Genomic DNA, 14118 nt, shown 5'->3' on the forward strand with positions numbered 1-14118 from the left:
AAGGCGTAAAGGAGTTCCTTAAAGCCAGGGAAGCCCAATTGGTGAGGGAGGAAGTTGCAAAGTGGCTACCAATAGAAGCCAACCAAGAGCAGGCGGAGGTGACCACAACTCCCAAAAAGAAGCAAGGTAGGCCTATTGGTTTCTTCCGTTCGAAACGATGCCATCGTTTGTAGGAAGGTTCTTCTTCGGCTGTGCAAAATCAATGGGGATACTAGTGAAGTGGCGGGAGCAATAGCAATTGAAGATCGCGGGAAGCACATTGTGGAGCAGTGATTGGGTTTCCTTTTTGATAAATCATGTTTATATATGATACTGTATTTGAATAGGGAAGTAGCGCCCATTTTGTTAGTATGAATATATAGTATACGAGTGTATAGATCTAGATTTTGCAGGTGTTCGTTGCTTTTTTGTAGTTTTGAATTTCAAACTTGAAGCAAACTGTGTAAAGCTTTTTTGATAATTAATATAATGACACAATTACCATTCAAAAAAAAAATTAACACGCCTTTTATAGGCAATTAAAAGGCGGTTGTCCAAATTGGGACTAACCGTTCACAGAAGTCAAACTGACTCTAAAACAAACTCTAAAAATAGAAACTCCCAGTTACTTCCAGTTCTATCACGAAGTCTCTAAAAATATAACAACCAACTAAATGACAATTAATAAACACACGCAACTAAAAATAACAATTAAATAATCTAATAGTTTATAATGGTCAAATAAGTTAATTAGGATAGACTTTAGGAATATTCTTTTATTCTTTCAATTATGTTCCTATCCTCGGCTTTTCTTAGTTATTGATTTTCTCCTTTACAGAAAGATCTTTGTAATCTCTTATTTAAGGAGACATTCGCTCCTTATTTCTATATCGAATATCTTAGAAATCACTGTGTTTTCGATTATTTTATGGTATAAAAGCTCAGGTTTGCAAAACCTCGAGACTGGTGAGTGTGTCAATTCCACAGACTGTGGCAAAGACAAATTGTACAACACAACAAAGAATTCACAATAAGAGTGTTTCAAGATTACTTATAAATGTTTTAGAAGCTTTACTCTAAAATGGGGGGTATGTTTTAAATCATTAAGGCCCTTCTTTCTACAAACACAAGCCCCATACTCATAATAACATGGGAGAGACAACACAGGGATTATTGAAACATGACGATACTGTGAAACCTATAGGAAGGAAGAATGTGTGAGCCATGAAGTGATAGTATAAGACCTTGATAAGTATAGTAAGTTGCCTATAAATTGTCATAAAAGGAGAAAAGAAATAGGTTAGCCATTCAATATATTTGTGATACATTAATCTCAATCTGCCACCAAAGTTTACCAATACATTAATAATAAATATCCAACCATAACAATCTATATGCATACAAACTATATGGTAAAAAGAGGTGATGCCAGACTTCCGTGATTAGTGTTAAGAAATTGAGATCTTATTCATTACTCACTTCTATTTGGTAACTACGATGTCAGTGATATTCACACTATCAACTGAAATTTCTCATTACCTAATCACTCTCCAATGTTTTTGATTAGATAAGCAGGGAGAGGGCCCTGCTCACTCTCCAATGTTAGGAGTTCAAGATACATATTCTAATTATTAACATCAAGTATAGCTATTATTAACTTTTTCACGTCATCATCTATACCTATTTAATCAAGATCAAACATCTTTAACATTCTCTAATTAATACAGCCTTTATACGTTTTTGAAAAATTTATCTCACCAATTGTCTTAACTATTGACTTAGACATATTCACCCACCAAATTGTAAAGCAAGAACTTTAGACATATCTGTATTCCTCTCATGAACAGTATGTAATAATAGAGTAAAAACTACTAAAACCATCATTTGGGGTTTGCTCAAAATCACTTCCGCTGTCATAAGTGGTACTTAACTCTTTGTACCAAAATCTCTTCTATTCTCTAAACAGTACTTATCATTTCACAAGCTTCTTATCACTCATTGTGAAACATCACTAAAATCATATTCAAAAATTGTATAGAGCATGACTAAACATAGTCATTCATCATGATATCAAGCTTCTTTACAAATGTTATAGCATTTTACCCTCTCTCGAATAAGTGTGTTAGGGTATGACAAACTTACAAAGAATGAGATTTAGCGAACTAATTCCTAAAGATCTCCATTTTATAAGGCATAGTCAGCATGATCATCCTACAGTTGAGGATATCGATGTGTGTCATGCTTCTAATCCTCTTCTCAATATATGGTAAATTCACCCTTGCTTTGTCTCAAAGAGATATCCATAGGACCCCCAAAACAGTTCTTACAATTACTATTGATGAGAGAAAACTTGTCTTAAAATTACAAAACCTTGCAAATTTCTTATCATTGGTTGAGATAACTCACATTTGAATCGAGATAGAGATATATGCCTTGAGATAATATCAGAGTTGCGGAGCAAGTACTAATTATATCACAATGAGGATCTAAGGATTAGTTTAGGGATCCTCACATTGAAAAGATTTAAAAACTATCATCGCTTGAGGACAAGCAATCTCGGGAAGGGCAGACCGTCATGCCCTGCCCAAGAAATTATATTAACCTTATCTTAATAAACAAAATTTGTCTTAGTATAAGACATCAGAAATTTTGGATTTATAGAGGTCAGCAATCAAGGGTTAACTAATGCACTCACACAAGCAGCAAACTAATAAACTCAGCAATTAGGATATTCTATACCGATTGCACAAGCAGTCATTAATAAACTTAGCAACCAAAGATCCTTAAGTGGATTAAGGAATGAAATGAGCAGATTAATAAATAAAAGAGGTAATGTGATAAAGAGGTGTCATCAAAGATCGTACTTGAAGAGACACAGTTAAGAAAGGGGCACAACCATTCTAAAGAGGCAGCCACTCCAAAAGGGTGTCTCTCCTCAAAGAGGCGTCAAGATATAAAGAGGAAGAACCCCAACAAAAGGGGAAGAGACAGCCACTCCATAAGGGTGTCTCTCCTTAGAGAGGCGTCAAGATATAGAGAGAAAGAACCCCAATGAAAGGGGGCATGAAGGAATATCATTCTATTCATTAGCTGGGCATCAAAGAATCAGACTTGGCATCTATGAGACATTGAACACACAGCACTTCGATTGAATACTATAGTTGGTATGAGATTTCTGTACATAACATAGTAAATGCTGTATATATATACATATATCTCTGCATACTATCAATTAACAATGCACTGCTGTTTATGACTACTTATATATATCACAGTGAATATTAATATCATCTGATTAATAATTTGCTGTTGTTTATTCATTATATGTAGAATGTATGCATAATACTGGAATCCTTCATATGTTCTGAATGTTTATTGAAGTCAGCCATGATAGGGGAAGCGAGGGATTGCAAGAGGGGTACAGTGATGGGGTACTCTTCTAGCTACGCCTCCTCATGGTGGTAACCAGATGGTCCCATGAGGCCGACGTACAGAGGGTACTGCCTTTGGGCTTAGAAGAGATGGGCTTCCAGGGCACCCTGTTCTGAATAACCTCATCACTCTATCATAGTGAATCAACACACCAAGAAGTCCAAGCATAGGAAGTGGGAATGGATGGCAAGATGAGGGGGAACAGTTGTGGCACACCTCACTGGGTAGACCACTAGCCCACATGAGGCCAAGAGGGAAGGTATATCTGCTCCTGAGCCTAGGGTAGAGGATCCGAGACACCCTATCAAGGTCACTCTCCTATGGTTGAGCTTCCCCAAACATGTTTAAGATAATTTATGAATACGTTAATATTTCTGCTATAAGCTTAATGATTCCTAATTAAGATGGCCTGCTTAATGAATTATTGTTGTAAATAGTTTCTAGCCTGTGTTGCAGGGCTTCAATCAGGTTAAAGATATTTCTAGCCCAGCTCTTGTTTATTTGAAAATTGAGATTTAGGGCTAAATTAGGGCATTCCCAAATAAGGGACATTACAGATCCTTGATATTTATTGGCCTGTAGCCTTTACTACTTTAAACTTTAAAGACATATTATGTAGCTGCCATTTGCTGTTTTGTGGTCAATGCTTATTTATATTATTTTTTATGGTGTTCTGTCACATAATTGTATTTCCAATTCTATTCATATCCGTGCTTGTCATTTACTTTCCAGGAAAATAAATATGTCAAAACACTAGTCTTGCATGCCAATTTTCATTATAGAGAGGGTTTCAAATATGCTTCAAGTCATATCAGTAATTATAAAATTGCCAAATCTTACAGTCCAGCACATTTTGGATTAAATAAACTCTATATAAATTGCTGCAGTCAAATATTTTTGTACAACAATCCAAGCTGTGTGTGTATTAGTTCCAATTTAATTAAACTATAGTAAGCATAACTCAAGAAGTTCATCTCAAGAACACAGACTGCAAACAGAATCACCAGCTAAATGCAGCTTCTTTCTCTCAAAAATTAGATTGTACAAACTAAGAAAGACAATAAATGCAAGCAAACGGTAGAACCATACCTCTCGCTCCTTTAAAATGGATGCATAATTGACAGACATTGCCTGAATTTCAGCTTCAGAATTTTGAAGCCTCTGAATTTCTCCCTTGTACCAATCAAGCTGCATATCAAGAGATACAAGACAGAGAAAATGCCTGTCAAATTCTGAAGGTAATTATTGTTTGTTGGTATTTTCCCTTAATTTTTTTCTAGATTAATAATTATGTTGTTTACAGGCAAAATGTCAGAATAATAGACATATTGAACAAAATGTCTCTGTAATCCATATGAGTACCTTCCTCATCTATTATGACAGAATAAAATTCAGCTGAGCCAAGTCAATCAGAGAAACAACAAGAAGGCATATTTATTGGGTTGGTTATTCCATTCATATATAGTCATGATAGAAGTCCCCTGCACATTTCCAAAACCATCCATTTCACACAAACAATAGAATAGTGAAGAAATCCCCCAATATAGCGCTAAAATTGGAAAATGATCCTGAATCCCGACTATGGAATGTAACTTGCATAATCCCAACCATAAAATAGTAAAACAACCCATTCCACAAATCCACGTGGGTGGTCAGCATAGTTCCAAGGCCCAACCAAAACTCAAGTGTCTTTGGCCAACATTCAGTCAACGTCAGCCCTTATTTTTTATTCCAGACAGCAAACATAATGTATATGATTTCTAATTCATTATGAGCCTGCATGCATTGAAAATCATGATCAAAATTTGGTGACAACCGTAATCATAACAAGATGCATTGAATCGGGATGTTGGAACTAATTGTGTTGATAATTATAAATTGCATCAGGTAGCAGGAATTTTTTATTTGAATATACTAGTATGGTAATAATTATATTTTAAAAACTACTATGGGCTAGACCATGGAGGCTCAACAGGTGCCACCACTGTAAATGTTTTTTGATAATGAGATGCACCAATCTTTTGTTTTTTGTGAACACTGGACATTGAAGTATCTTATTTATAACATTTCTCAAATCTTTGTTTCTGTGATTATTGGTAAATATTGTATCGTAGATTCATATGTAGTTTGGAACATTTTTCCAAGCCTTCTTGAAATTATGATCATTGACCAATCTTTCCCACCTTCTCGAGCCTTTCCCCTTCTTGAACCTACAAAATTTTTCAAACCTTGTATGTTGTAACTATGGTAGTCTGAATTTTTGCTTCACATAGATTTGTATAACACCCAAAACTTAAACCAAAATAAGATACATGTATTCAAAACGTCAAATTCAATTAACATCGCCACCAATGTATGCAAAAAAAACATTTCAAAAACAAAACCCTCAATCCAATTACCCAAGTTTTACTAAAACGTCTTCCACATGACTTCCAATGAAATGAGTATCTAATATGGAACTTGGTGTCTAAATTGAATCACTGTGTGTCTGATAGTTAAAATATCCAAAATAGAACCCTCGATCAAGTTATCTAATAAGTTTTAACAAACAATTGTCCACATTTGCCCTTGCGATGGAATCAATATTCAACCTAAGAGCTGGGTATCTAAATTGGATCCCTGAGTAGCTTACATTTTCAACATTCTAAACCAACAGAAACAGAACCCCCAATCCAAACCATCTGCAGTTTATCAAATGCTTTCCACATTGACTCTTCAAATGACATCGATGTCCATATGGGAGTTGGCTTTCTGTATTGTCCTCTAGGGCATTAGGTATTTCAAACATTATAAAACAGAACCCTCAATCCAGTTATCTAAGTTTTACCAAAATGTTCCACGTTTGCCCAGTGAAATGGGTACTTACATTGGATCATTGGGTACCTGATGATTCATTTCCACATTAGCCCTTCCAGTGAAATAGTGGGAATTTGGTGTCTGTAATCGACAATTGGTTGTCTTGTATGTCTTCCACATTTCTCTTCTGATAAAACGGGCATATGATATGGGAATTGGGTGCCTGTAATTATTGATTTTTAATTTTCACAATGTCCCTTCTAATGAAATGGGTATTCGATGCGATAAATGGGTGACCGCAATTGTTGATTGGATGCCTAATATTTCAATTTTACATGAGCCTTTTCTAATGAAATAACTGGGCATCTGTATGGGACCACTGAGTACCAGATCAGAAACTAAATAAGAAATACCTAAGAGATCAAAAAAAGTACCTCAGCTTTGACATTGTGATCCATCCCATTAGAAAGATGAAGATTGTGTTCCTGCCTCGGTCCATCAGGATGCTTGCGTTCTTCTCCTCCTAATAATTCAAGCTCCTCTGCAGTATCCTTAACTTCTAAAGCAATCCGTGAAAGATTTTCCTTAAAATTTGCAATAGTACTACGCATCATTTCCGATTTCAAATCAGCAATACGAAAGGCTCTGAATTATTTTCTTGATTATGAGCATTTCTATGAAAAATTTACACAGGTCTAGTCAAAAACATAATAAGGATGGGAGTCTTGCTTTTTGGTTTTTCCAATATGGATGGCCAGATCTACAGAGATTCAATACAGTAGTATTATACAAATTGAATATAAGTTAATTCAATTCATTCCAGAGGGTTCTACGGCTGCTTGACAACCGGAATAGAAGTTTTAACATCTGTTTTACGGTGAACCCAAGGGTTGTCTTCTGAGTTCAAAAAAAATCAAAAAATGACATGTACGTAACTTGGTTTTGGGTGTTGCAATTTGAGTTTGGATTTCTATTAATGATAAATGGTTTTTTTTTTCCTTAAGCAGAATTCAGTCATTGTGTAATTGGATTTTTCTAATGTTAAAAATTTAAAGAATTTTACTTTTTCATATAGTAGTTAAAATCTTTCATTTAAAATGAAAATGAAAATGAAAATGAGATTGGATTTTTTTATATTCTATAATATTGGATTATTTGGAAGAGGCAATCTTAATTTGTGATCTCTCTTCCAAGAGTTGGAGGCCATCCTAACTTGTGATCCTATTTCAAAAGTACAAATTCTCTATCATTAGATCAATTCAAGTGTAGATATTGTGTGTGTGAAATTTGGAATTTGTATCAGAAACATAAACACTCAATAAATCATTGCATGCATGGTTGGTTGATCAAAATCAATAAATGTAAAAACCATAACAAATTGACCTATTGCATCCTAGAAGATGTGAGTATAGATTTGCTCTCACATTTATCTAAGCAATACCAGTGACTAGACTATACCAAGACGGAGGATTTAATCTATATGAATGCAAGATTAAGCAAATTAAGCTAGATTAATTTAAAATGATATGAGAAGCATGATTGTATGCATGATTAATCTAAAATGTTAATTATGCTAGATGATTGAGATAAAAATGCCTATAGTAATGATGCTAAAATCTAGGATGCAAGGGATCTTTATTGCTCCAAAATGAGGGGTATTTATAGGAATTCCAAGGCCAAAGCTAAGGTCAAAGGAATCGATAGTCCGATTCAATATGAAGATATCAAGGGCTAAGATTGGGGAAGTTGGAGAAGAGGTTTGAGGAAGGGACACATGTCATCTTTGTGGTGACAAGTGTCCAAGGGAGGAGACATGTGGCAAAAGTGCCATGTGTGTCAAGGAGAGAATATCCAACCCATAAGAGGTTAGGATAAAAGAGGTTAGGATGGGGTTAGATAGGATAGGGTTAGTTAAACCCAAGATTGGATAGAATGGGTTAGGTTAGGAGGAGGTTAGGTTAGGTGGTTAGAAGTTAGGAGCCATGTGCTCATATTTGAATTTACAAATTCAAATAATTGAGAAAATGAATAATTAATCTCAACAAACTTGGATTTGTTAATCTTAATTATGTGATTGGAAGAATTGATTAAAATGAGGGTAATTAATTAATTTAGAATTAATCAATCAAAGAGGGATTATTGAATGGACTATATAAATAAATCAATTAGACTTATTTACTAGTAGATGAATAGGGAAATTAATCAAATTGCTTGTGAATTCAATTAATTGGGAAGGGGGGTTAATTAAATAATTGCATATTTAACTAATTATCTTCAAACCATTTGCAGGTCTATACATTTTGCCCCTCTTTGAAGCAATGTGTAATGACGCATTGGTTCAAAGAAAAACTGATTCGATGATGTTGTTGATATTGATCTCGATAGGTCGCAAATTCGATCTTGATTTCGATAAATTTTGATTTGATGTGGACATAATTTGATATGATGCCCCAGATGTTGATTGATAGATGATGATGCGAGGATGCCCCCTCGGGATATCAATTGAGAGAATTGACAATTGGATTGTTTGGATTTGTGTGAAATCGATTTCCGATAAGATTTATTTGATTCATGCAACTTTGGTTGATGAAAGTGTTTATTCTCTGATTACTTTGATGTTTGGTTTGATTTGATGATTGATAGAGTTTGATTGACCTCATGATCGATAAGGGTCAATGATATAAACTCAAAGATTCGATGATCTGATGGGATGAGTTTGATTGACTTCATGATTAATGAGCGTCAATGATGTAAATCCAAGATTGAATATACTAGATGCATGACCTCGTGATGAATGAGCATCAAAGAGATTGATGGAAATCTCCAGTGAGTGGATGGGATAGTAGATCAATTGATCAAAGCAATTGATTGGATAAAGAACTGACATTTTGTTGATATCCTATTGCAAGAAGATTTAGATGTGCTGATGTTGGTTCATTCGGGGGAGGAGCATGAGATTCGTTTAGGCCGACAACGTCTGGAGAAAATTTTGGTCATCGTCCTAGTTGACATTGATATGAGAGATTGATCACTGATCTGATTTTGTATACACCATTGATGAGACATTGATGATTCCTGCGATATATTTTTGCAATGTATCTCTGACATTTTTGTGATATCATTATACATTGGACCTTGATTATTTCTTATGATACGATATGTAGTCGATTCTATTTGCTTTGTATGATTTATAAGATTGTGGATGCATTATACTTGCTATATGATTATGGACCCTAGATGATGGATGTATGCTTCTTATATGATGATGCAAGATGATGCTATATGTACTATATGTACTATATGATTCATGTGCAATGGAATGTTTCCTATTTGTATGATGATTTTGCCCATGCATATTGATGAAATGGATGCAATGATGATGCCATTTTACATGATTGATATTTATGCCATGAATGATCGATTTGAAATGAATGATTGAATGATCTATATGAATGATGTTTTATTATGCAATGCTTACATGTGATGAAATGAACTAACTTATCATGTAGGATGAATGAATTGATTATTTTTGTTAATGTTCAATGTACTCAATCACTTAATAAGAGAGATAACACATGTTGAAGCGTTTGGCCTTGGAAATGATGAGCTCTTGTGATCGCATGCAAAATGAAATGCATTCTACTTTAAATATACAAATGAAATGCAATGTTGTGATAGGATTAGTCACTTGGTCATTGCTTTTTGTCATCATCGAGCCTTTAAAATATGGCAAGTGAGTGCAAACATTGATGGTATAATTGAACCATGATGACCTGAGTACTACTTTCCTGGGTTTTGATATTGCAAGTTAGCACAAGCATCGAGGTATAATTGAACCAAGATGACCTGAGTGATGCTTGTGTAAAACAAGCAATATTAACCATTTTTATATGCAAATCCAAAATATCTTCAATGATACTCTGATGATCATGTCCTGAGACAAATTTGCACATATTAACAATTAATTTACAAATAGTAGACAAGAAAATATCATGTTCCTTCCTTGTTCCTCTAGTCAAAGACATCCTGGAGTCACTCAGAAATCATGATAGCGAAAATTAAGATATAAAAGTTGAACCATTGTTGATAAAGCGTTAAAACCGTTATTCAAAAGATATCATCCATTGATATGTGTTTTCCATGCTTAGACCGATAGTTGATAATTGATGGTAGATAATTTGATCTTGTGTTCAACGTTGGATGTGTCTCAGTTTTTGCTTGACGAGTGTTGCCTAACTGTTGTTCTACCTGTTTGATTAAGCTCAAGGAAATTTTGCCCCTAGCTAGGTTCAGGAATTTGCCCCCAGTCTAGAAACAAACTTATTATGGTATATACAATGATCCAAACCATGGTGAGAAATCACCTATGAAGTCTGCGTATGTACAAAGGCTTTATTATGGATATGAACAATGCTAATGAAAATGAATGCAAGCGGAAGGATGCATGAACTAATAGATGGAAGAGCTAGCTGATAGATAGTGTTTGTTGCCAGGTTTTCACCATCTGTTTTTATTGCACTTTTCTCATATTTGATTTTTTTTTTTCATTGTTTTCGTTGTTTTGGATTTTCTACTTTTTCCATTGTTTTTTGGGGATTTTTCTGCTTTTTCACTTCTTCTTTTTTTTGGATTTTTCTGCTTCTTCACTCTCTTTTTTTGATTTTCTGCTTTTTCACTTTTTTTTGGATTTTTTTGCTTTTAGACATTAAACTTTTTCAGATGCATGCTATTGATGGGTTCCTCAAACTGATCCCCGTCTAGTGTTGATAGCTGATAGGCTCCTGACCCAAATGTTGTTGTGACCACAAACGGATCCAACCAATTCAGTTCAAACTTCCCTTTCTTTTCTCGATCTAACTGGTTGCGTGGATTTTCCTTTAGCACTAGTTCTCCAACTTGAAATGCTCTTGGTTTGACCTTGTGATTATAACTTCGACACATTCTTTGTTGATACACCTACAAATTATCAAAGGCATTTTGTTGTCATTCATGGATCAATTATAACTCTTGTAATCTAGATACTCATTTTTCTTCATCTAGGATAAGACCTTTTAATGATACTCGTAGAGAAGGTGTCTCTACTTCTATTAGCAGTATTGCTTCGGATCCATAGGCAAGAGAGAAAGGTGTGGCTCCTGTAGGAGTGCAGATACTGGTATGGTAGGCCCATAGAGTAGGGTTTAATTTAATATGCCAATCTCTTCCAACATCATTCACTGTCTTTTTGAGGATTTTCAAAATTATTGTGTTTGATGCTTCTGCTTGTCAATTCTCTTCTGGATAGTAGGGTGTGGAAAACCTGTTTTGGATCTAAAATCCCTCACAAAGCTCCTGCACATCCTGGTTCTTGAACGGTCGCCCATTATCAGTGATAATGGTCATGGGTATGCCATAACAACATCTAATGTAGTTCAAGATAAATGCAACTATTTGTTTTCTTGTGATATTTGTGAGAGGTACCACCTCAATCCATTTTGTCAAATATTATGTAGCTACAAGGATGAATTTGTGACCATTAGATGAAGGAGGATTTATCTTTCCTACTAGATCGAGACCCCATTGGTAAAACGGCCAAGATGTTGCCAAAGCATGAAGCTCTTGTGTTGGTGCATGAATTAAATTGCCAGGGATCTGACATTGTTTGCACCTTTTAGCTATCTGAAAAAGAATCTTGTTCCATAGTTGGCCAATAATAGCCCATGTTGGTATTATTGGATGAATTTATTATGTGTTGCTTTGATGTTTTTTCATTGATGTCAACACTAGCTATTATGGTTGGTTACCAGCAAACATGTTTTGGTTACTGGTAGAAGAACTAGTGTTACCAGCAGAAGAGACTATTTGTTGGACACTTTCGACATGTTTGGATCTATGGATTATGTTTGGTTACATGTGATACATGCTCCTGGAGCATGCTTTGGTCAATTGGTATTGACTTGGTAATCAGATGCTATCATACATTTTGGTAAACCCTTATCGGCATTGGTTTAAGGCTTTACCAATAGAGCTCTCACTGAAGAATCTTAACAGGATGCATAATTGGTGTTGGTGCAGCTTCTAGATGGATTTTAGGATGTTGAAGATGTTCTTTGATTGTGACTCAACTGCTTGAAGATATTTCTTTAGTGTGGTGGACCCAGAATAGGTCTGGTACCTATCTAGGTTATGGAGTGGTATCATGATAACATGTACTCTACATGTTACTGGGATGTTTCGAGATGATTTATGGATTTGTTATTGTTGTTTTGGTCTTAAGACAATATGGCATATCATTGTAATATGGATTTATGTAATGATCTTACTGTAATATCTTTTAGGTGGCCGACCTAATTGGTTTAGGCCTTAGGGTTTGTATAAAATGATGTAAGATCTCATTGTAGATCATGGCATATATGGAATGGGAATGGAATAAATGTTTGTGGTCTTGGAATGCAGTATCATATGCGAAGGAGATTTGGTCGATCATAGGTGATCGAATTGGGATTAAGGAAGAGGTCAAAGGCCTCTGGTATTGAGCTTAATCGGGACTGTAATCAGGCAAGGTAGAAGTTATTTTTGGCAATTCACTCTATTGGATTGTTGTCCATTTATCTTGAGATGGTTGTAGCCTCTTTGTAGTTAGTGAGACTCTTTTGTAATGAGCAGTATGCTCTAGGCAATGTGTCTTCCTGCATGTGCAGGCCCCTCATTGTATCACATACTTTTTGAAAAAGTATCATCTAATTGTGGGTAGGCTTCCCACCGTGGTTTTTCCCTTTTTGGGTTTTCCACACACAAATCATGGTGTTATGTGGTATGGTTTCTTTGCATTTATTATTTGTTTAATTGTTAAAATGTGTTGTTTACCGGTATTTGTTCCTACCGGCATCTATATGTGCTTTACCAGTACTTGATTTGTTTAAAGGTTATTAAGTGGATTAAAAGTTATAATATGTTAATGAATGATTCAACACCCCCCCCCCCCTCTCAGTTGTTCATCTGTTATCCTAACAATTGGTATCATATCTTTGGTCCTCTTTTGCAGAAGCTTAACCACTTGAGGTAGATCTTATGGCAACTAACACTTCTAATCCACCGGCAACTATTTTCAGAAGAGAAATCCCTAAGCTTGATGGAACAAATTATGGGATATGGAAATTTTGAATGGAGACTCATCTTATATGTCATGGAAAGGATATTTGGGAGATCACTAAGAAAGGATATACACCTCATGATCTGGCATCTAACAATCCTGCTCCTACAGACTTGGATAAGAATGTTGAGAATGATTGCAGAGCTAGAGAAGCTCTCTTGTGTGCACTTATTGATCAGAAGATCATGGGATTAACTGATAAATCATTGGCTAAGGTCATGTGGGATAAATTGAAAACTCTGAATGAAGGTGATCCTACTATCAAAATTGCTAAACTTGATGGTTACCGGGTAAGATATGAAAACTTGAAGATGGAAGATAATGAAAGAATTGTTGTGTTTATGGAAAGAGTAAATGAGATTATTATGGGATTCAATGTTGTGGAGGATTTTCTAAGTGAAGATTATTATGGGATTCAATGTTGTGGAGGATTTTCTAAGTGAAGATGAAATAGTTTCCAAAGTCTTGAGAGCCCTTCCATCGGTTTACAAGATGAAGTGGTGCAAGAGCACCTAGTTGAGTAAAACTCCCATTTTTGAGTATTTAATGCTTTTATGTTTGTAATGTCTTGTGTTAGGTTTTTAATGTTGTTTTAGGTTGTTTTGTGTCATTTTTAGTGGTTTTGATCTCATTTTGGGCTCTAGAGATCAAGTTTTGCCTTTTAGGCCTTGAGTTGACAATTTTTGGCAAAAATGTGCAAAATTGCCAAAAAGGTCTTCTAATGCCTTCAAAAGCATTGAAACATGTTTGTTAGGTTTTTTAAGCATGTATAAGTTGTT

The 14118-nt window shown here is 35.1% G+C and overlaps 1 protein-coding gene across 6 annotated transcripts in view; it reads right to left on the reverse strand.

Annotated features, from left to right (window-relative positions):
• Window positions 1-7177, reverse strand: part of LOC131063469 (golgin candidate 4) — a 100382-nt gene extending 93205 nt beyond the window's left edge. For 5 of the 6 annotated variants that reach the window (XM_057997280.2, XM_057997279.2, XM_057997281.2 and 2 more), the window contains exons 1-2: window positions 6642-7177; window positions 4501-4599 (exon numbers count right to left, since the gene is read on the reverse strand). In XM_057997280.2, the coding sequence (XP_057853263.1) occupies window positions 4501-4599; window positions 6642-6821 (279 nt within the window). In that variant the 5' untranslated portion in view covers window positions 6822-7177. Of the gene's footprint in view, window positions 1-4500; window positions 4600-6641 lie in introns of those variants that run through there. The other variant, XM_057997282.2, reaches the window with a different exon arrangement.
• Between the last annotated feature and the right edge of the window lie 6941 nt (window positions 7178-14118).

Source organism: Cryptomeria japonica, chromosome 7 (assembly GCF_030272615.1).
Source record: "Cryptomeria japonica chromosome 7, Sugi_1.0, whole genome shotgun sequence".
In the NCBI taxonomy this organism is placed as follows: domain Eukaryota; kingdom Viridiplantae; phylum Streptophyta; class Pinopsida; order Cupressales; family Cupressaceae; genus Cryptomeria; species Cryptomeria japonica.